The 21,003-nt window shown below is 44.9% G+C and overlaps 1 protein-coding gene and 1 non-coding gene across 4 annotated transcripts; both read left to right on the forward strand.

Moving 5' to 3' along the window:
• The first annotated feature begins 2,242 nt into the window (after positions 1–2,242).
• On the forward strand, positions 2,243–20,943 carry msi1b (musashi RNA binding protein 1b). Of its 3 annotated transcripts, none has more exons than XM_085179368.1 (15): positions 2,243–2,489; positions 2,789–2,829; positions 3,327–3,408; positions 3,552–3,636; positions 8,127–8,168; positions 9,454–9,546; positions 12,474–12,522; positions 12,986–13,068; positions 13,152–13,269; positions 14,389–14,469; positions 16,415–16,471; positions 16,769–16,828; positions 17,503–17,657; positions 19,076–19,121; positions 19,227–20,943. In XM_085179368.1, exons 1-14 carry the CDS (start codon positions 2,431–2,433, stop codon positions 19,115–19,117), a joined length of 1,047 nt encoding a protein of 348 aa, XP_085035494.1. In that variant the 5' UTR covers positions 2,243–2,430; the 3' UTR covers positions 19,118–19,121; positions 19,227–20,943. The 3 variants fall into 3 exon arrangements, with proteins under 3 accessions (XP_085035494.1, XP_085035495.1, XP_085035496.1); XM_085179370.1 differs by having other exon boundaries at positions 2,263–2,489; positions 19,222–20,943; XM_085179369.1 differs by lacking the exon at positions 16,415–16,471 and having other exon boundaries at positions 19,222–20,943.
• Positions 17,173–17,246, forward strand: trnan-guu (transfer RNA asparagine (anticodon GUU)). The gene has a single exon. It is a non-coding gene; the product is annotated as a tRNA-Asn (tRNA).
• Positions 20,944–21,003: the final 60 nt, after the last annotated feature.

Here is a 21,003-nt window from a genome sequence, read left to right on the forward strand (position 1 = left end):
CAAATAACTCAAAAAGCTAGGGAAAAAATGAACAATCAGTCCAGGACACGCTGGAGAGATTATAACTCTCGGCTGGCCTTGGAACTCCTTGTTGTTCCCCCAGACAAGCTGGAGGAGGTGGCTGGGGAGAGGGAGGTCTGGGCTTCTCTCCTTGGGCTGCTGCCCCCGGGACCCGGCCCCGGATAAGCGGAAGAAGATGGATGGATGGAAAAATGATTAATTATTCATGCAACTTCTATAAATTAGAGTCAAAACAGTGTAAACCAAACGTGTTCTATCATTTTGAATGCAGTGTAGTATGATACAGTGTAATGAGAGAAATGAACCAAATTAACTATTTTTTGCTGTTTAAATGACTGCTAATTAACTTAACTATGGGACTTATAATATAATATAATAGTCTATAATGATCTGTTAATGGCATCTGATGCAGGGAATTATTCTGTGATCATTTTGCTTGATCTTAGCGCTGCCTTTGACACCATCGACCACAAAATCCTACTTAACAGGCTCAAGGTTTTGGCTCTGCCCTAGACTGGTTTTCTTCCTATTTATCAGACAGGACCTTTTCTGTTAGGACTGACAGGTGGGGTCCCACAGGGTTCAGTTTTAGGTCCATTATTATTTTCTTTTTATATGCTTCCTTTAGCTGGTATCATTCAATCTTTTAGCGACCTGTCTTATCATTTTTATGCTGATGACATTCAGCTCCATATGTCCTTTAAGCCTCATCACCAGGATAGGCTGTCCACCCTAGTCCAGTGCTTAACCGAGGTTTCTGATTGGCTTTCAAGCAACTACCTCGTTCTAAATACTAACAAGACGGAGACCATGATCATAGCTCCTCCTGAGCTACAGTCTTAAATTAGTCAGGTCCATCTGTCAAGTCAAATATTCGAAATCTTGGAATAATATTTGACTCTTCTCTGGGCCTTGACTCTCATGTAAAATCTTTGTCCTGTTTCTATCATTTAAGAAACATATCTAAACTGCGACATATGGTTTCTTCAGCTGAAATGGAAAAACTCATTCATGCATTTGTGTCATCACGCTTAGATTACTGTGATTCCCTGCTTACTAGTTTGGATAAATCCTCTCTCTCGCCTCCAGGCAATACAAAACGCAGCAGCCAGACTACTAACATGTTCACATTGCTCCCTCACTCTTATATTCTTTACATTGGCTCCCAATAGAGTTTAGAATTCGCTTTAAAATTCTTGTTTTAACATACAGAGCACTAAATGGCTCCAGATTATTTATCTAAGCTTTTTATAAATGACACTGCTGCTCGTCATCTCCGCTCACAGACTCAGAGTCTGTTGGTTCCCGTACACGACTGAAGACAAAAGCGGACAGAGCCTTTCAGTCTGTTGCACCAAGGCTGTGGAACAGTTTACCACAATTACGTTTGCTTGACTCTGTGGATTCTTTTAAAAAGCAGTTAAAAACTTTTCTGTTCAAACGAGCCTTTTGTTGATCTACATATTTTATATTTTTACATTATTTACATTTGATCTTTTACATTGTTTATAATGTCTATTGATTGTATTGTTTATTTTAATATTTGTGTGCAGCGCTTTGTGACTGTTTGTCTGTGAAAAGCGCTTAATAAATACATTTTACTTACTTACTGTGGGACTTATGAGGGATTCAGAAACCTTAAATGTGCTATCTATGGTTGTAGCTACACAGTAGAGTAAATGTGTGCAAGGTTAAGAATTTGTAGCTCTTGACAAATAGTTTGAACTACTTCCACTTACTTCTTGGCTAGCTTTGAGTTAGCATGCTATCTATACCGTCTGATGTTGTTTTAGCAGGATAATGCAGTTGTTTCTGTCCTGAACACAGTTTGCATTCTATCATCACACTCTTGTTCTTTCATGCAATAAAAAATAAATAAAGGTAATGTCGACATATCCCCTCCTCAAAAGCTGTAGACCACTGCACCATTTCTCTCCTCCCTGCGTAAAAACTGAAATCAGCTTATTTTAGCGCAGGAAGAAAAAGGCATGCTTGTTTGATTTTTTTCTTTCTTTCTTTCAATCCGTATGTTTTTGTTTGTTTGTTTGTTTTGTTTTTTAAAGACCTAAACACTTTTCTCGGTAAAAACTGTACAGGTGCTACCCAGCCAATGCTTTTATTTTTAAAGGCATTCCCGGAAGCGGTGGTAGCGATGGCAGCAGCTTTGACTCCGTAGCCGCGTGTCTCGGTGGTGGGATGAGAGAGAGAGAGCGTGAGTGAGAGGCAACAGCGAGGACTGACTGGAGGGGGGGAGGAGGAGTCTGTCCCAGCCTGCATCTGGCCCGCTCCCCTCTCTGTCACCCCGGGCCAAACCCGCCCAGCTCCTCTCACTCTCCGCCTGTTTTCCCGCACGGCTCGGCCCGGACACACACACAGAGCACCCACTCACACACGGCGCGAGGACACGGAATGGAGACGGAAGGGAGCCAGAGCAGCCTGTCCACCGCGGACTCCCCGCATGACCCCTGGTAATGGAAGAAAACTTTGTTTTTTAAACTTTCTTTCGCACCTCTGATCACACATACGCACACCTCTGAAACAAACCTGCTCTCCCGCGAGAGGACTTCCACGCACACGCACAGCTCTCGTGTAAAATCAGAGGTGATTCTCCCTGAACATCCACCTTTTTTAAAAGAAAAAAAAAAAAAGCTCCACGGTTAAACTTTCCAGGTCTCAACTTTGTCATTTCTTAATTTCACCGGAGGTTTAAAAAAAGAAACGATGACTGTGTCGCCTAAATAGAAATATTTTCTGTGTTTTTCCGCAGCAAAATGTTCATAGGTGGACTCAGCTGGCAAACGACACAAGGTAAATCTTTTTTTTCCTCCAACACTAGCTCTCCTGAAATGCCACCATGTCGTTACAAATCCTGGCGTGGATCACAGGGAGCCAAACTTATTGGAAAAGCTGTTTGTTACGGTGTCTGTTGGGATGAACTCAGTTTGTTTTTATTTGTTGTCTCTCTGTTTTCTTTAGTTTTTAAGTGGCAAACACGCTCAGAATGAATGCCCCCATTCACATATACCACAGTGGATTCTTTAAGCTCATTAAAGGGCTGGTGGGGCGGTGTTAAATTCTTGAGATTGGAAATGATTTGCAATTTGAATTTTCTTTTGACACGTGAACACTTATGTTTTGTCACTTTTAATCTAAAAAAGCAGGAAGTTTGACGAAACAAATCTCAGCAGGCAAATCACCCCCCCTCCCCAAATCCCACCCCCTTTGGTTAACTTTTTGTTATTCTAGTACTTATTGCTTGTTGACCACTTGTTTCCTGTGTCTATCCTGCCTCGTTTGATTCCCAGAGGGTCTGAAGGAGTACTTCTGCAAGTATGGCGAGGTGAAGGAGTGTATGGTGATGCGAGATCCAGTTACTAAGCGCTCGAGGTGAGGGAGCTGTTCCCGGAGTTCGGAAGTTTGTCCGAATTTCTGCGATTTTCTCGTAATGTGTCATATCAACATGTGTCAGTAATGCCTTCCCTCTCTCTCTCTCCCTCACTCCCCACCTCCCCCCACCCCGATGCCCACAGAGGGTTCGGATTCGTCACCTTTGTCGATCAGGCTGGCGTGGATAAAGTTTTGGCTCAAACCAGGCACGAGTTGGACTCCAAAACAGTGAGTTCTCTGTATTTACTTCCCACCACCGGATAATCCCATCGCTCACTGTTTGATTAGTGGATTTTCCAATAATCCGCTACAGAGGTGTAACATTGCTCCGTTTTTGGTGTGTTTACGACCGTTCCACCGTGTTGGTGTCGCTCGAGTCTGCCCGCCGCCACACGTGAACCTGTTCATCTCAAAGATGTTAGCGGAGACACATGGGAGGGAGGGGGGAAAAAGTGCTCTTTCTCTCCTCTCTCTCGCTCTCTTTAGACAAACAGGCAAAATGTTACCCAGTGTCAATTTCCATAGAAACAAGGGGGGGACTGGACAGGGTTGAATTCACTGCCAATCTTTGATTTGGCCTCTAGGAAGAGGAAAGCAAGACTTTCCTTTCTGCTGTTGGTTCCCCCCCCCCCCCCCCCCCCCCTTCTTCTCCTCCTGCCCCCAAGGGGTCGAATTGACCCCGAAAAAAACTTTCTCAATGAAACGAGAAAATGCAACCTGAAACCATCAAGGTGTGAACGCGGCAACAATCAGACTCCCGTGAGCTTCCTGTTGATCACGGAAAAACTGACTGTAGCCTGGAGAAAGTCGCACATTCAGGCCTTTTTCACCTGTGTGAATTCTAACTTCAAATGTATTAATCGCCTGTGTTGCAGAGTGAGTGTGTGTGTGTGTGTGCGTGTCTTTGTCAGTAATGAATGTGGGCTGGCCTGGGAACAATGTGGCCCGTTGGTCGCCATAGGGACCGCTGCCCCCGCCTCTCTCCTCAGTGGGAGTGGTAATGGCTGCGGGTTACTGACTGTATTGAAATGAGGGAAGCCTATTTCTTCCTTCCCCTCTTTTGTGCTCTGCACGATTCACCTTCTCCGGGAGATAAGTGGAGGTGTTGCAGAAGGAAATGGAGGAGGAGAAGATGAAGAAGGGGGGGAAAAATGGTTGATCGCTGTAGAAAGTTACAGAAATAAGACGTTTCTGTTATTGTGACATTTTCGGAGGAGCGCGTTGGGGTGTTTGATACAGAAGTTAAGCTGAATTCAGCTCTTCATAGTTTGTTGGTTTCCCAAGTGCCCGACTGCTATAGTGTCACTTGCAGGCACGACAGCTATGACAAGTAGCACCATCATGGTTGGACGCCACTAACTCACCATGGGGTTTGTTTCCATAGTGACCCCCCCCCCCTTTCTTCACAGTTGAAGAATGGCTCTGTCACAAAAGAAAGAAGATAACAATGCACATCATTTACAATCATTTCTTGGATACCAGAAATCAAGACTGCGCAAACAGTCGCAGAGAGAAGAGGTCACGACACCGACGGTTTATCCTCCAGATAAGCAACTTATTAAATTAATTCATCGCTGGCTCCACCGATAATGATTCCTTGTCTTTAATTTGACACCCCCCCACTCCACCGCAGCTCGTGCATCAGCGCAGCCTCGCGGGCCGTGGAAGGGCCCCTTGTGGCTGGCACTTGGGTGTCGGTGGTGTTTTGGTAGGGGTGCCGTGGCAGCCTGTGTGTGTGGTGTGGAAAGGGCTCAGTGATCAGCCACAGGGGTTGGATGGTGAGTAGAGTAGCCCTTTTAGACCGCTGCTCACCCTGCCCCCCTCTCTCATGCAGACAGGTTATCCTGTTAGAGAGGGGAGAGAGAAAAGTTCTCCAGTGGCAACAGAAAGAATGTGCCATGCTGTGACCGACTGAACCGCTCCAGCGCTGGAATTAACGCAGCTTTGCTCGGCCGCGAGGCCGAGGAGCGAATACAGCGCTGCAGAGGAATTTATTGGTACTTATTGTGTTTGAAGGACAGATGCTGTCCGGTTTGGACCAGTGTGCTGCAGCAGGCCTTACTGTGATTTATGCAACCGCTGCTCTGCTAGCTGCCCCTCTGGGTGTCCTCCCGGCTTCCCACTGTCTGTAAAGTTAGCGACGGCCGAAGCAAAAGACACCTTTTGTGGGACAAAGTGTCCATTCAGCTGCAGCTCCAAGGTGCAACTGTGGAGAGTTTTACAACAAAGTCACACAGCCTTTTAGTTAGAGTTGCATTAGGGGTTATCCTACTCCCCCCCCCCCCCCCCTGCTTAACCATTTCCATACTGAGATGAGTGGAAAGACTGAGGTGGTGGTGGGGGCAGGATAACCCTGTCTGTGATTACTGCGGCTCTCCTAACTAATAGGATTGGAGTCAACAAGCTTGAGTTGTTCCTCTGAGATGTTGAGCGCGGCCCAATCGGTGCGTTGCTTTCAGTGCGTTCCCAGCTCCGGCTGTGACAGGCAGCACACTCGGCCAACTGTTGCATAGCTGGGATGTAGCCGGTCAAAGGGGATTACCCTGATTTCATAAACCTCTCTTGGAATTACGTTCAGCCTCTTCCCTGTTACCTTGAGTCCGGTGAGGTTAGACTCCTCTCTAAACGACACCTCTGAGGCCTCACATGTATTCATGGTATTTCTGTCCCATATGTTTATGTTTGTTTGTTTGTTTTAAATATAAAAATCTCACGAGTGAATGTTTTTTAAATTAAAGCCGTCCCCCACCCAAAAAACCCAACAAAACAAATTTGTTTAGAGTCGTTAATCATTGAGAAGAAGATGCCCCGGCCTCATAAAAGTCCAGTCAGTATTTATGTGCATTGGGAATTTCCCAGTAAAGGTCAGTTTTTAAGTAGAAACGTTCAGCAGGTGAAAGCAAAGCTGGTCTCCTGTGTCACACACACCTGACGTAACGCGACGAGTCCGATAAACACGGCCACTTCATGTGCTTAATGTTCACAATTTCCTCACCACGGATGTGCCGTGTGCTGCCATGTGTTTGATTTTGTGTGTTTGTGTGTGTGTGTGTGTCTTGTTTGTTTGAATGTACACAGGAGTTTTGGACATCGGGAGGGTTGGTGACCGGAGGTGACTATCAGAGTAGTCTAGCCACCATAGAAACTAAACAGTAGACTCTGCATCTGATCCTCCAGTGTTAGCCTATAGTCTTCTCACTCTGCTCTCTAGAAAGAAAGTGAAATAAATAAATAAGAGACAGAAACTTGCGTTGGTGATGTCGACTCTCATTAGAAAACTCTGGTAAATGCACACGGTTTACCATAGAGGCTGTAGCTCTCTACTGTAGTTCAACTCTACCCTCTCATGGTTACGGACTAATCTTAGCGCTGTACTGTCTCACCATCTGTTAGTGTAACAGCAGTACAGTGTGGCGTAGTCTAGTTGTTCTCTAGCTCTATTAGACCGTATAGACTAATATAGAGGTCTCAAATTCCAATTTTACAGCCTGTCTATGAATGCATCTTCATGGTGTGGTTTGGCTCTCTCTCCAATCTTAACCTTGGTGACATTCAGGGGGGTTAGTCCACGTCAGTTTGGGTTTTTGTGTTGTTGTTGTTGGTTTTTTGGGGTTGTATTAATCTGAAATGAGTTACTCAGCTAAAGGAAGTAAAGATGACGGACTGCAGGGCAGACCACCTAAACATCACACAGGTCCAATGGTTTCTATTGTTGTCATCGCTTGCGTCACAAGCAGGCCGAAAACGAACGGACTTGGTGTGTCCGCTGTCAGCGCGATGTGATTGACGGCTCTTTGTCTTCCTCTCCTTCCTCGTTTTCTCCCGCTGTCTTTCTGACACGCTTGACCTCCGTCTCCGGCTCTCCTTCCTCGCCGAGGTGAGGTGCGTTTGTGATTGTGGTGTCCGTGTGAGATTCCAGGAGATCACATGTCACATGGTGGTGACGAGAGAGGCCTGGGGTTCGCCGGACATTCCCAGGCATTCCACCTGCGCGCGCACACGCACGGAAATTTCCACGATCGATCAAGCCGGAGATGCACGTGCATGCACCACACAGGCAAATCCATGCAAAATAAAAAAACACAAACGAGTAACACACCCTCGCACACGCTGCACACGCACTGACAATGTGTGGCTTAAGCAGAAGAATGTAGAGCACGCACTCGCTTCGATTCTGTCGGCCTTTTCAGGCAGAGTTTTTCCCGTTTTGTCTTGGTTGATGGAAAATGATCAACAATTTGTAAGTAATTTATTAAGAGACGCTCGCTGGAGTCTGGTACAGATTATTACACACTCGATCGTGCTGGAGGTGTGGCCAAAATAAGAAGCAATCACTACATCAGTGTTGACACGTAAACACACACACTGGCATCGCACACCTGGAAGACTCGACACTTGAGTGGCCGAAGTCTGCATTCGGGTTTCTGATTTAAAGAGAAATCTGTAGATTTTTCGTCGTGGTGTCGTCACGTTTTCTAGCACAGCGAGGCCCGAGTTTGATGTGAAAACCAGGTTTTTTTTAGACATCAGTGTTGTGTGGTATTAGCGAACATGTGCGCTAGGCGTGACAGGATAACCTGGATGTGTTGTACCTTCTCTGCTGACTTGCTAAAGAATGAAAGATGAGGGTCTGATATCAGAATACGCCAGGGGAAGGCGGCGGGTTACAGCAGCGCATCACTAAACACGTCCTCTTTTCTCTATATCCTTTCTTTTAGATCGATCCAAAGGTCGCGTTTCCTCGCAGAGCCCAGCCCAAGGTGAGTCGAGCGGCCTCCTCGCGCTTGCGAGCGTTTTCTGTCACGTATCTGGGACAGTGCCTCGTAATGCTGACGTGAGCGCAGGTCGACAAAACCTTTTAGACCTTCACCTGAATGTCGGCGTTACATTTCAAAGCAATGATGTGCGTAACTTTTCAATTAAGAACAACAGCACAGGAGGATAGTGGAGAAATAGGTTTACAGGGTTGATGCCACAAAGAAAGAAAGTAAAATCAGAGCCAAGCGGAGCCTTATAATAATGAACAAAACAGCTGTATTCCTTTTGTAGCTGTGCTTTGACAAATAGCAGGAATTTCAGTTTTACTGATCTTTTTCTTTTTAAACATTTGCATTTACTGTCGTACTCCAAAGTCCCACCCTGACTTAAGTTGGTGTCCAGCGCTGTTCGAATGATTAGTCTAATTAATCAGTTAGTCGAAGTAAATAAAATGAGTCGAATTCTGGCGATCAATTAGTTGTTTTAGGTCTTTTAAAAAAAAAAAGGACCCAAAATTTGATGCGTCCAATCTCTCCGGTCTGAATGTTTGACTCAGTTTAGTAAAAAAAAAGTGGTTTTCCTTTTGGACTGCTGGGACAGATTAAAAACAGCAACAACACTGCCCATATTTGTATTTTAGTGAGTCATTTGTAGTGTTATTGTTACAGAAATCGAACAAACCTGTTTATTCTTTTGGTTTTCTCTCACTGACTGCTAAGAATAAATTTTATATCTTCACTAAAGGAAAGCCAGCAATCCGTCGTACAGCATCAATCGCTCACTTCGCTCACTGGCATCAGACAAACTGCGAGGAAGTGAAACGAAAAAGCCCAAATAAATAATAACAGGTGTCCGGTGCTTCCTGTGCACACGATTGGAGGAGCGCAGGAAGTCCTGCTTTTTATTAAAAGATTTTGGGAATTGCTGGTCAGCGAATAACACACGAGAAGCCGAATCTTTAGCATGCGAATCTTTTAAAATTAGAGCTTTTTATTGTTTTGTTTTTAAATCTTCACAGCTTGAGGACATCCAGTCATTCGCAGCCTTTAAAACAGAGAGTTGCATTCTTGTTTAGTGTCATTACGGCTCGTAACAGTCAGACACTTTCACATGTGGCAGCAGTTTGTATTGTGTACTTAAACGACCCAAAGAAAACGTGTGGATGATAATTCTAGCATTTAGTGACACAGCTTTATAATCAAATGTGCTTCTCACTGAACTCCATGTGCATTTCTAATGAAGCTGGTTCATGAGTGCTGCCCTTTCTTTCCTCCTTCTTTTGTCCAGTTGGTCACTCGAACCAAGAAAATCTTTGTGGGAGGCCTGTCGGTGAACACGACTATCGAGGACGTCAAGCAGTACTTCGACCAGTTTGGGAAGGTGAGTGGCGGGTCCGCGCGGTTTGGAAAGAAACCAGCCGGTCATTACGGACTTGCATAAGTTTGCCGGCGCAGAAACAAATCAGCAGCTCAGAAAAGCCGTAGTAGCACATCCCCACGAGCTCGGCAGGTTCAGATTCACAGCGACTTGACTGGGAGTGAAGGAGTTACTGGGGAGGAGGGCGAGGAAAAAAAGGACAGAAAAAAATAACGAGGCTAGGAGGCTCTGGGAGCAGCAGGCGAAGTTTAGGGGGACTGGAAGACGGAGCGAGGGGTGGGGGGGGGAGGTTGTGTGAGGAAGGGGGAGAAAAGTTTTGTAGTGAGTGTGTGGTGATGGAGAGGAAGGAGGAGGGATTATCAGAATCTGAATTAATCTGATGTAACAGCTGCTCCTACCCACAACCCCCTCCTGGCCCGTTACCGTGGTGACCCGGCTCGTCCATTGTCCCCAAGTAATTCTGCGGGTAAGGGGGTTTTGTTCTGCGGGAGGAGGGATGAGGCGGGGTTAGCATAAGTGTGTTGGTTGTGGAGAGTAGGGGGGGGTCCAACTCACGAGTTTGGGAGCAATAAATAGAAGTTGAGTCGTTGTAAAAAAGCTTGTAAACTTCCTTCGTTTCTCTTCTTTTAGTTTCTTACGTCGGTGTTTTTAAAAATTAGGTTTGAAAACTTTTAATCTTTATTTAAAGATGTTTTGTGTTTTGCAAGATTCTGAAAGGCGCGGGGGCCGAAAAATAGGGCTGACAAAGGCATCGTCAAGGGAGGGAGGGCCTTACTGAGGGAGGTTTGCAGAGGGGTAAGAGAGGGAACTGGGTCAAAATGGGGTATGTGTGAGTGCTGATCGGTGGTGGTGGTGGTGGTGGTGGTGGTGGTGGGGGGGACCATTATACTGTTGTATAAAGCTGGGCAAATATTTTGCTACTTTGTTCTGAAGTTATCTGCATACTGGTGGTTTCTGGATTAATTACAATCCAGCGTGTTCTGATATGAAACTGACCGCATGTAATGCGTGCGGTTTACATTCACACTCAGTTCTTTCAGTTTTTCGGTCGATCTTGTGCAAAGTTATCATTCAGACTTTTTCGTCCTGCACATTTCAGTCCCTTTAAAATGTTTTAAAAGCAAAGATGCAAAGACTCGGTCTGAGGCGCCGCGTTTCTGACCGCGCGCTGCTTCGTTTCCAGCGCCGAAAGGTTTGGCCTCGAGTTCCTCTGTTGCTCCCTCCTCAATCATAGCGTCTAGATGAATTTTTGCCGAGAGATATATCCAGGGATGGACGGTGAAATGTAGGCTTCAGCCATCCATGGAAGTTCCTGATTAGACTGCCTCACTGGACCTTTTGTGTCCCGTCCTGGTGAGGACAAAGGAGCGCGGAGAGGGATGGGCAGGGGATAACAGGGAAGATGAGAGGTGGGGGGGGGAAGGATGAGGGGGAATATTGTTTGGCAGTACTCTGAAAATGCTCAGTGTTTGAAATATTGTGCAGTTAATTCTGTTCCCGTTAAATATTGTTTTGATCTTTTTTATAGCATCTCAAAGGCCGACGTGCGGTTTGAGCCCACGTCGGGTTTCTGTTCGCTTCAGTCTGATCATCGATCTGCACGCCGACCCTTTTCCTCTGCTTGACTTTGTAGTAACTTTGGGCCGTTTCTCCCACTGGCGTCCAGAATAAAGGCTGTTTTTTTTTTGGTGCAGAGATGGAGACGTGTAGGCAGTGAGTAAATGTCAGGCTGGAAGTAAGCAGTGACTTGAGAGGCACACTGACACTCCTCGCTCACCTTTGACCTTTCTGTAGGCAAATTGCCCTTGTGGGTTCTCACGCACACGCGCGCACATACACAGACACTGGGCAAGGACTGACACTCCAATGTCACTATGACAAATGACTGTGGACTGTCTCCAGTAAACTTATTATAGACCGAGAGCACAGATTTACTTACCAAATGTTTTTGTGCAGCTCTGAAGTGTAAACACGTCAGAAGAGAGCGAGAGAAATAAAAGCAGAGACTGAGCTAAAGAGTAGGTCAACTTTGACAAAAGAAGCTGTGTGTGTGTGTGTGTGTGTGTGTGTGTGTGTGTGTGTGTGTGTGTCGAACAGACACCTGTGTCTTTGCTCTATAAAGGGAGGCCGGGCCAGAGGGAGAGGTCAAAGGGAGAAGAGGAGGAGGAATTATGGCTGACTGTGCCAACAAACAAAGCCTCCAGGCCTCTTTGTTCTCCCTCTCCCTCTCCCTTTGTCTCCTCTTTTTCCTCCCTTTCCACTTTGACCCACTCTTTTTCCCCCCTTTCTCCCTCTTACAGGACTCTCTGTGCTCTCTTTCACCACATCTCCACCTGTCGCTATTCCTCTCGCTATCAGCTCTCCCCTCTCATCGAGTCGCCACCTGCCCGACGGATTCACCTTTCTGCTTGTGACTCGCTACTTTTTCTCGTGTGTGTGTGTGTCAGTGTTTCTCTCTTTGCAGGCCTCTTTGTGTCGTTGGCACTCTCCCATCATTCATAAAGCATATTTGATGTTGGGCTTGAACTTTCCTTTTTTTCTTATAAGGACTTTTTGTACAGTTGCCATGGTTATAGCAAACTGGAGGGGGTCAGAGGGTGGGTGGGTGGTTTATTAGCGCTCTGTAAGAAGGAGCTAACGCAGCTTCCAACTTTTCGTATCGCCCGTTATGTACGCGAGCTCGTTGTGGAGTTTTTCAACATATCCTCCTGCTTTTGCCCCCTCGGCCTCCTCTTTGTAACCTGTCGCTCGTCTGCAGCCCTCCCTCTGCCTCCCCCCTCCCCTCCTCCCGCTTTCTGTCCATCTGTTGCTGAGCCTCCCTGCAGAACTTGAGAAGGGCTGAGGTCAGGCAATATGCCGCGTGGTGAGAGAGGGAAAGCGAGCGAGAGAGAGCGAGCTCTGAGTAAAAAACGGTTGTTTGTCTCCCTCAGGTCGACGATGCCATGCTCATGTTCGACAAGACCACCAACAGACACAGAGGTGAGATGGACTGACCCCGCCTTTCCTCAACTCTTCCTCGTTTTTTTTTTTTTTTCCCTCTACTGTTCCCCCACCCGTTTCTGGTTGTCTATTGATCCAATCCCTCCACACCCCCCATCGTCCTCCTTCCTGTGGGCTGAGCTGCAAGGAGGCGAACGGGGCTAGTCTAATTAGCCAGTCCGTTAATCGGGATCAGGATAAAGCCTCCTTAAGCACCTCCTCCCCACCCTGGGATTGATCGATTATGACAGCCTACCAGCTTTGCCTGGGCCTTCTGGCCAGGAAGGGAGGGAGGGAGGGAAGGATGAGTGCAGAAAAAGGAGCATTGAAAGAAGGAGGGGGGCAAAGCGGCTATTACACCACTAATTACTCCACACTATTTAGCTGTACTACTGTAGAGAAAGGCCTATTGTCTAGTTCCAGCGTGTTGTGTGAATTATTATGATCTATTGTTTTTTTACAGGATTCGGCTTTGTAACATTTGAGAATGAAGACGTGGTGGAGAAAGTGTGCGAGATCCACTTCCACGAGATCAACAATAAAATGGTACGAGGGCTCGATTTGCCACTCTTGCATCAGCGCAACATAGAAACTGAGGTGCGATCGTTCTCCTCTCTTCTGGAAAACAGGTGGAGTGCAAGAAAGCGCAGCCCAAGGAGGTGATGTCCCCCACCGGCTCGGCCAGGGGGCGCTCTCGGGTGATGCCGTATGGGATGGACGCCTTCATGCTGGGCATCGGTATGCTGGGTAAGTTGGCATCGATCGGGACAGGAAGGATGCGGCGGTGCACATGAACCAAACGGTAACTGCTCCAGCATTAAAGGCCCAGCTTCCTCAAAGGTCACGCGGCGCCTCGCCGGGAGGAGGCTGACCACTGCAGCCGGCTGCTCGCTGCAGCTTGTAACTCTCCCCTGAGCAGCTCGTAAAAGCTGTGACGCTTTAATACATGTGTTAACTTTACATATTAAAGCTTGAATACCACACTTGTGTACAGTTTAGAAAGTCACAGGCGGTACAGTAAAGGAGAGCAGTAACGTGGCTGAAATACACTTACATTTATGCAACCAAATAGCACCTTTTTAAAAACGGTTTCCTCCGATTTGTAGCACCTGTAGTCACGTTTTTGTGGAGTGGAACTAAAGCCAGCATCCCTGTAACTTCACCAGCCGGGGTGGATCCTCACGCAGCTAAACACAATATTTTCCAGTGGTTTTTCCAGTCGATCCTTGGGTTGTAAAATGAGTGAAATGGCCCTTTGAAAGAAAAAAGAAGGTCTCAAACCTCCATTACTGTGAACATTATCCTGTACAATACACCCTTTACCCTTGTACTGACAACCACGCTGGTGCTACCACCTGCTGTTCAATCTGAGAACTACTTCCTTCAGTTTCACTTCTTTAATCATCCAGTGCATAGAAAGGATTTGGTGGCAAATTCTTTCTCTGAGGTGTGGATTTAAAAAAAATGTTTACATTACTTTTGTTATCCTGTTGCGCTAACGCTGGGTAACATTGTTGTTATTCCCCTGAATGTTCTCCTGAGGTGAGTTCTTCAGGTGTCAGGTTGCATTACAAAGAAATTCCCTGAGTAATGAGCACCGCTGAGAGTGTAAGTGAAGACAATGACAGAAATCCGCCCAGTCCCGTCCTTGCGAGGAAATCCAGATCACAGGTGTAGGATATCACACACCTGCATGTCACGGATTGTACAAAGCTTCACTGTTAGGGGGCGGCAAAACAACACACGCATGCATTCCTGTTTAACTATTTCATCTTCAGTATTTCACCACATGTGTAATTGTCCTCACTCGGGATACGTCCCATGTACACCTCAGTTCGCATATTAACGCCAGTTTTCTTCCCACAGGTTATCCAGGCTTTCAGACTGCCACCTACACCAGTCGGAGCTATGCTGGCATCACTCCTGGATACACCTACCAGTTTCCTGGTAATCACAATATACTTTATGCTCCTTGTACCCTAAGGACTATTTTTAAAAAAAATCCTATTTCTGGGAATAAAGATACAGCCGTCTTTAGTCGATGTTCATCCTTTGGAAGTGCCTGGTGCCCACTAAAACGACTCTTGGCTACGTCCACACGTACACGGGTATTTTTGAAATGTATCCACACGTAAAGGCAGAAATGAAGGAAAACGCTGCGAGGAACATGCCAAAGCAGCAGGTGGCGCTATATTCCTAACCGTGCAGAAATGTTGGCCAATCAGAAGTCTAGAAGCCTCGGTGCAGTGTTGCCAACTCCTCAGTAAGGAAAATCGCTATTGGTTGTCCTAAAAGTCGCTAGAAGTCGCTAAATGACGTCATCGCCTAATTTGCATAATTGGTCATGCTAATATAATTGTAACCTACGCTGCTGGAGAGAGAAATAACATCGTGGACGAGACATAAAGTGAGTAAAAAACGTCCTAAATGCATTTAGAATTTATTTAGAACTACAAATTAAATTTATTTTAGCAATTATTGTTTTTTTAATGTCACAATTCCAACCCTGCTCCTTTACCCGGGCTTGGACCGGCAAAAGTGACCCGAAATAGGCACTCTGGTGGAGTTACTGTGTGTGTGTGTGTGTTTATAAGTAGTTTTAAACCTGATCCACAAAACAGCATAAGAGTAAAAGAGTAAAAGAAGAACTGACTGCGTTACAGCACCCGCTGCTTGTTGAGAGTAAAAGCGATATGCGCTTTCACGTCTTTTTTTAGCGACTTTGTTTAGAAAAAAACTCGCTAGGGGGTCTGAAAACTGCTAAATATAGTGACAAAGTTGCTAAGTTGGCAACACTGCCTCGGTGGGAAAAAGTAAACAAAGCTGGGGCATAGAAGCAGAACCGAGTCGTATGTGTGGAGGGACAGTAACTGTGTGTGTATATGTAAGCATTTAAACACTGCAGAGAGAACAATTAACAGTAACAGTATTGTAGAAATTCATTTCACCGAAACAATAACGTGGCGCACAGTGTGACGTCAAAAAGGCGCACACCTTTGACGCTGCGTTTTCTCCGTTTTTGTCGTCCAAATGCAAAAACGGAGTTTTAGAAAATATCCACCCTGGCCGGAGTTTTTAGAAATCTCCGTTTTCAGTGACCGAAAACGCCGTTTACGTGTGGACGAAAGGTGCAAACGCATAGAAAAATCTGCGTTTTCAAAAATACCCGGGTATCAGTGGACGGAGCCTAAGACTGTGGCTCAGGGTCATGTTTAATAAAACAAAGAATGGACACATCAGGTAAATAATCCGAACTGATTTGCACAGTTTGCTCCCAGCAGCCTTCTGCTGGAGGGAATTTCACACAAAGGTCCCAGTTTGTGTGAAATCGCACGCTCCACAGGACGTATTGAATAATGAGAGTGTTGTGTCAGTGAGTCAACTGAATGAAGTCAGTAGCTGGAGTAGTGTCACGTTGAACAGCCAGTAGACACACTGTCACAAATACAAACATGTTTCCATGGAAGCATATAAAACACAGTGAGTGCAAATGGCTGCTTGTAAATATCAGGGAGTGGAATTGCATCTGCTTTGCTTGAGTGTGTGTGCATGCATGCTAGCATGACATTGAACTTTAGTGATGTGGAAACGATTCCAGTGAAAGAAAATGCGACGCTTCCTTCTGAATGATTTGAAATGATCAGCCTGGACAAACTGTAACTTGCTCTATTGTTTTGCTGTCTCAGCAGGATGACTGTGTCATTTAACTCCACTTCTTAGACTGTAAAGCATCTTTCCGTCCTTTAAGTGCACGCACCTGTCCTGTGCGTGTACTTCCTCTCACCTGTGATTTGCCCCTCCCCTTGGCTTCGTGTGTGCGTGTATATGTGTGTTTGTCCTTGCTGGCAGTGGTGGTGTGTGTCTCAACAGCACTCTGATGTTTCTGTTTTAGAGTTCCACTTAGAGAGGACTCCCCTTCTGACTTCACCCCACCCCCCTGAGCTCACAGGTCAGTCAGTCCCTCCTCTGGACTTTACAAGCAGCACGTTGTCAGTCTGCTACACGCCCACAATAGCACCAACACATGATCACTCTTTGGTTTGCATGTTTGTGTTTGTCGGTCCTCTTTGGTTTCTAGCTGTAGGCTGATTGCTGACAGTAATGGGGGAAGGAGTAGGTGTTTGGTTTAAAGGGCTCCTCAGGTTAAGTTAAATGATCCTAGAATAGAAGTTGTTAGCTTCCTTTTACATGTAACATTTGCTCTATCATATGTTTTAACTTAATCTTTTCTTCTCTGCCTTTTTAGCCATTCCTCTCACGGCATATGGACCAATGGCAGCTGCGGCAGCAGCGGCAGTAGTCAGAGGTACCAAATGACATTAAACACAACATCCATCATCTGGTCAAAATACTATTCTCACCATCCTCAGCTGCACTTATCATCAACTTAAAAAAATACCAGCAAATTAATCAAATTATTATCAAGTTTTAGTCAAAGCTGCAATCACCTGATTGTTAAAGCTAATCAATGAACCGTGCTGCTAGTGTGTCTAAAAATGAGATTTTTCTCATCCAGTGTGAGACAGAGAAATTACTTTCTCTCCCTGCAGGTTAGAAGATTTACATTTTAATCTGTGTTAAGTCCTCTTCATTAATCTAACCTCTGCTCGCTTAACCTTGGCACTAAAACGATAGTTTAGACAGGTTGATGTCTCTGTGGCGCAATCGGTTAGCGCGTTCGGCTGTTAACCGAAAGGTTGGTGGTTTGAGCCCACCCAGGGACGGTAATTTTAGGGCAGGGTAGGTAGAGTGGTGGCCCCACGATCGGAAGGTCGGGGGTTTGATTCCCCTGAACAGTTACCCTGAGGTACCCCTGAGCAAGGTACCGTCCCTACACACTGCTCCCCGGGCGCCCAATGGCTGCCCACTGCTTCACTGAGTGAATGGGTTAAATGCAGAGAGGAATTTCCCCACGGGGATCAATAAAGTACACTTTCTTTCTTTCTTTATTATTGTGACGTCATTATTTTTTACTTTCAGGCTCCACCCCGTCTCGTTCTGCTGGATTTTTAGGTACAAGCAGCCCAGGTCCGATGGCAGACCTTTATGGAACAGCCAGTCAGGAATCGGCCGTCAGCAGTTACCTCAGCGCTGCAAGCCCTGCACCAAGCACTGGATTCAGCCATAGTCTGGGGGTAAGTTACTGTTGCCATTAATTATGTGTTCCAGTTTTTGATTTGAGTCGTGTCTGACCCTTAGTATCACTAAAGCTGTAACTTCTGTCTGTTACATCAAGTGCGTTGATCCTCATTTAAAAAAAAAATCACATTTAAGCTAATTTCCCGGTGAAGGCAGGTAGCATCTGCAACGCTTGCTTAAACACTGGTACATCACTGCATTATCCTACAGTTTGTCTTCTAATATTTTAATTATCATAATAATTTAGGCTGAGATATTATGTAAAAGGTCAAAATCACACTCTTGTCTGTCCATTAAATACAGAAACTGTATATAGAAGATGGGCGTAGCATCCGTGTCTAAAAACAGATTCATCTGACTGATTTATCTGCTAATATTGTTGGCCAATATTAGCTACTGTATCTGTAATTTATCTGTATCTGCATTTATAATGGCTGATAAATGAGTTGTGTGGTTGCATAGTCTGGCCACCAGAGAGAAATGCGAATTCCCTTTATGTAATACGCATTTGGGACCCCACAAATACGACAACCAGCTGATCCAAGAAGAGTCGGGCAGGGCGCATAACAAATGCTAGCTTATTCTGTTTGGGTTTTGTGTATCCAAGAGGGAGAAAATGGTCTCTACATCCTGATATAAGTGACGCAGCGGTTAGCACTGTTGCCACACAGCAAGAAATGGCCCCGTTCTACTGAAGTCAACGCGCAAGTGCCTTAAATCCACATTCCCAGTAAAAGCAAGCAGGGCACGACTCCTGTGTCACTTTAGTGTATATTTTGCTTTTGCTGTAAGGTAAAAGGTTCATCTTGAGGCTTAAAAGTGGTACTAATGAGTGACATCATGGATGCTGCTTCCGTCTTTTGTATACAGTCTATAAGGCTGTATATATCACCATGCTAGCTTAGCTTGAGACTGGAAACAATGCTTCTAAACAGCAATTCACATTAAAAATGTTATTCTTTTTATACAAAAGGGTTGTTTTAAACCGTTTTCATAGAAGCAATCAAAAATAGTTTAGACATGCTGATTAGCAATGGTGGTTTCTGGTTTTAGTCTTTGTGCTAAGCTAACTGGGAATTGCTTCCTGTTGAATGGACAGATGCAGGAGTGGTATTATCTGATCTTATTTGCCTCTGCAAGAATGCAAATAAGTGCTTTTCTTAAAATGTTGAGTGATTAAATGAACATGTTGAGTGAACATCACAAGAATAAACATTAGAAGCAGATTCAGCAACTCTACAATTTGGTGTTTTAAATAAATAAATAAATCTGGCCCTCATTTAACAGCTTATTTTGTGTGTGTGTACATTTCCAACTCTATTTATTAGCACCTTTAGCCCAAGATAGCAAAAGTAGTCAGCGTAGCTCTTAAACTATATGAAATCATACTGACCTTGCATGCTTGCTCCCACAGGGCCCTTTGATTGCCACGGCCTTCACTAACGGCTATCACTGAGAGTGTGAGTCAGTCCTCCTGCTAGCTGTCATCCTTTAAGTGTAACACATACGAGTGCTTCGTGCTGCCTAACCTGTGAGTAATCCCGCCGGTTTGTGTGTCAGTGCAGAGCTGTAGACTGAGAGCTGGAAGGAGTTGAAGCTGCTTTGGAGCTGATCTGGCCTGTCTCTGTCCAGTCCACGTCTCCGGCTGGGGTGGCCTAACCTGTAGCCAACCTGCCCTGGTGTCAGCTACATCCAGTTGACCCTACTGACACCACACTAAACTCCACCACAATTTTTAATTTTTTTTTTTTGGGGGGGGGGACTTAAAAGAAAAAAAAAAAAACCTTCTCAAAAGGAGCAAAAACGTTTATCACTACATGTAATAGCAACACATTCAGATGCTGTATTTCTTTGTTTTTTTCCTCTGATATGTTTTTGTGACGGCTGTGTTATTTCATGATCTGTTTTGGCTGTGATTCATTGGTTTCTTTGACCTCTTTAATCTGATCTCTCTGAGATGGGAGGAGTTTAATCTCCAGGTGATGGCTGTTTGAATGTCAGGAGATGTAAAATGTACTGGAAAGCTGTATATTTGTCACTAGTTCATACTGAATTTTAACATTGGGGATTAATACTTTTTCTCAAATGTGTCACAAAGTGTATATCTTGGTAGTTTTTTTTGTTTGTTTTGTTTTTTAACAATGACTCGTTACTAATAATGGTCAGACGACAAAGGTCATTAGTGTCCGTTACGTAATAGGCCTTCATGAGGTGTACAATTTTGTAAAATTTTGTAAATACGGCTGGTTAGCGGGTGAGAGGGTTCTGCAAAATTTGCGTCAGGGAGGCGGGAGCGTTTTGGCGAAATGGTACGATCTCTTTTATCAATCTTGACTGATAGTTTCACATGAAGGTCGAGAACATTTCAGTTTGTCTGTCTGTTACTGTATTTCTCTCCAGGCGTTTATAAATGATGCGTCACGCGAGTCTTACGACATTGAGGAGCAGCGTCAGAGTTTTACTTGAGCGGGCGAGGGGCTGCGTACTGAGCGACGCTTGCTACTGTTCGGAGACGAGGGGTGCGGAAGCACTCCTGTCGGGAGAGGAAAAACACGACTTCTTACTTTATCATATTGTTGTTTTAACTGTGATTTTTAAATACGTGATGATTGTGAGGGCAAATGAAGGACTGTTACGATGGAGCAGTCGTGCACAGTTTGCGTTCTGACTGATTTCCTCAAGATGAGTTGATGTTTGTGTGTCATTTGGTCTTATTCACATTGGTTTCCAATGTGCCATGTTTTGTTTGTTTGTTTGTTTTTTTGGGGGGGTTACCTCTGCTGCAAATGTGAAATTTTAATCTGACCCTTTTATTATTATTATTACATTAACATTGATATAAAAGTGTGGGTGGTTGAACCTTTTAGAAAGGTGGGGTCTTATTAACTCTTGTTTACCTGTCATACCCACCCCACAGCCATCCATCGCTGCATATCCACTGGAGGTCACAGACTGTAGCAATGTGACTTATTTCTTTTCTTTTGTTTTTAGACCAAAACACTTATTTTCAGAGCTACTAGGATTTTGCACTGGCCGGACACGATAAAATAAAAAAGCACTCCCCATCTACAAAGTACCAGGTTTTTAAACATTTTGATACGCTCGCTCCGTCTGCTGCGAGCTACCACGGTATTTCAAACTCTGATGCTGATTTCACTGCATTATAACAATCTTGTCAACACTGTAACCTTTTCTGATTTTCATTTTTCTCGTGTTTATTCCTTTGGAGGAAAGCAAAACTTTTTAACTTTTATTCCTAATAAATTATTTTAAAACATTCCACTTTTTTGTGTCCTGTTTGAGTTTTTCTTGATTTCCTACACAGACTTGCTTCTTTTTTTT

Source organism: Neolamprologus multifasciatus, chromosome 12, assembly GCF_963576455.1.
Source record: "Neolamprologus multifasciatus chromosome 12, fNeoMul1.2, whole genome shotgun sequence".
Lineage (NCBI taxonomy): Eukaryota > Metazoa > Chordata > Actinopteri > Cichliformes > Cichlidae > Neolamprologus > Neolamprologus multifasciatus.